General features: G+C 37.4%; 2 protein-coding genes across 2 annotated transcripts; one reads left to right on the top strand and one right to left on the bottom strand.

The window, feature by feature from the left end:
* Positions 1–89: 89 nt before the first annotated feature.
* On the bottom strand, positions 90–582 carry EIN_380320 (hypothetical protein; the record flags this gene model as incomplete). Its single annotated transcript, XM_004258838.1, has 3 exons — positions 90–141; positions 177–469; positions 517–582. 3 exons carry the CDS (start codon positions 580–582, stop codon positions 90–92), a joined length of 411 nt encoding a protein of 136 aa, XP_004258886.1.
* Positions 583–731: 149 nt separating this feature from the next.
* On the top strand, positions 732–1,775 carry EIN_380310 (hypothetical protein; the record flags this gene model as incomplete). The annotated part of the gene is made up of 1 exon (XM_004258837.1): positions 732–1,775. The coding sequence occupies one exon, from the start codon at positions 732–734 to the stop codon at positions 1,773–1,775; it is 1,044 nt and encodes a 347-aa protein (XP_004258885.1).
* Positions 1,776–2,024: the final 249 nt, after the last annotated feature.

Here is a 2,024-nt window from a genome sequence, read left to right as displayed (position 1 = left end):
ATTCCCATTCATTCATGTCAATCACTTCAGTGGGATCCGTTGTGAAGTGCCACTCCCCAATTGTTCCTTCTGTCCCAAGCTCTTTAGTCTCAATAATCTCTTGCGGAACTTGTTGTGTAGTCTGGTGTTTGTCGGATGGTCCTTTCTGTGACTTCTTTGGTTTCCCATTAACATACTCAAAGTAATACGACCGAGCGGCTCGCTCTTGTTTTTTACTATCTTCCCGCTTCTTCCGAATATCGTTTAAACTCTCCCGTATCCCCGTGTCTTTTGTAATCACTTTTTCACGAATCGCGTTGTGCTCGATGTCTTGCCCCATCTGCTTCACTGCAGCTTGTTCCATTTTCGATATGTCATTAAGCAAATCAAATTCACGCTTGTCTTTGCGCGCCTCCGCGCGCTTCTCTTCTTCTAAAAACTTTTGCATACATCGTTTGTGGCTTCCCGATGATTCGTGTTGTTGTCTTGTCTATCAATTACTTCCATTTATTAAAAATAGTTTTATTTTAAACAAACCACTGCTTTGTTCTGAATAAACTTCTTACAAAATTTGCACCAGTACATTTGTTGTTTGTCTGACATTAATATAACAAATGAATTACTCAGTTATAATAAATAGTTTTTGACCATTTAATAATATTTTTAATAATATTTTTAATAACAAATTTCAATTCAAAATAAACACATAACAACAAAACTAACTAAGAAATTCATTATATTTAGTCTAAAAAATGTTATTATTGTGCCTTTCTCTCATCACTTTAGTGTTTTCTACTACGTGTACATTAAGCTCTAAACAGAAAGATATCATTAACTTTACAGACCCAAATGTATTTGTTGAAGCGGGATGCCCATGTGACGGAACAGACTGTGACTTTGACTTGAGTGCGCTTTCTTGTGGGAAGACATTGAGTGAAATAACTACAACGGCAAGACTTGTCCTCTCCCCATTGAATCCGTCATGTTCCAAATTACCGACTTTATCGTTTGCAGGAACGTCGACTATAGAAAGAATAGACGTTGGGTGCGTTATCTTTAAAACAACGACCAACACGGTATTGACAGTCTATGCTTTGGAGTTTATAATCGAACAAAATGACGTTCACTTTGTCAATATTACGGAGACTGTATTACTCAAAGACATCTTCCCACGTAATGTCTCCGACGCCGCAGTCTATTTCCAGAACTCCCAAGTCGTTGTTTTCGATATAGAGAAATCAGTCGTCATCGATCTCCAAAATTCGCATCTTCGATACAACTCACAACAAGTCCTCATCGACAACATCGTTAGACTCAACCAATCAAACATCTTCTCTTCTCATCCTTTAACAATAGACAATGCCACTTTCGAGTTATACTACAACACCTCTGGCATGTGGAGTGAACTCTATGCCGAGTCAAGCCTCAATGTTTCCTCGATGACAGTGGTACTGACAGTTGTTGGAACTCCTCCGAGCGAAGACGCCGCCTGTTATGTCCAGACGTGCTCTCCGTTTATTTCGAACACTGTTGGATATGATATTTTCTTCTCAACGGATAACACTCTCTTTACGTCAAACGATGAGCGAATGGATCACCTTGTCATAGTCCATGGGGACCAATCAATCGACTTATGTTTTACACGAGACGATGAATGTAAATTTATCGACAAGTATGGCTATATCATCGCATTCTTACTCTTTGTAGCTATATCCTTGCCATTTCTTGTCATTCCTGTAGTGATATGGATCAATAAATTTAGTTGTCGACAGAAGGATATGTACTACGACTTCTAGTTCAGTTGTTTAGTACATATTAATAAAGTCAATAGTAATCAATTGGTTACTATTGTTATTATTAGAATATGTGTAAGTCTTAATGTAATTGATGTCTTGTTGTGGTTTTTGTGTCTTTTGTGTCATTTCAAAGTGTTGAATAAGAAGTCGAATGAAATGAGAGATATTTAACAATGAATTAATTTGAGTCTGAAATAAACACAAGCCTGAGCTTTAATACGTCGTTCTGCCGTTTCAAATATTCGATTT

Source organism: Entamoeba invadens (genome assembly GCF_000330505.1).
Source record: "Entamoeba invadens IP1 unplaced genomic scaffold scaff_1105074725225, whole genome shotgun sequence".
Taxonomy (NCBI): domain Eukaryota; phylum Evosea; order Mastigamoebida; family Endamoebidae; genus Entamoeba; species Entamoeba invadens.
The sequence above is the reverse complement of the archived record's forward strand: the minus strand, read 5'-3'. Positions and strand labels throughout refer to the sequence as shown.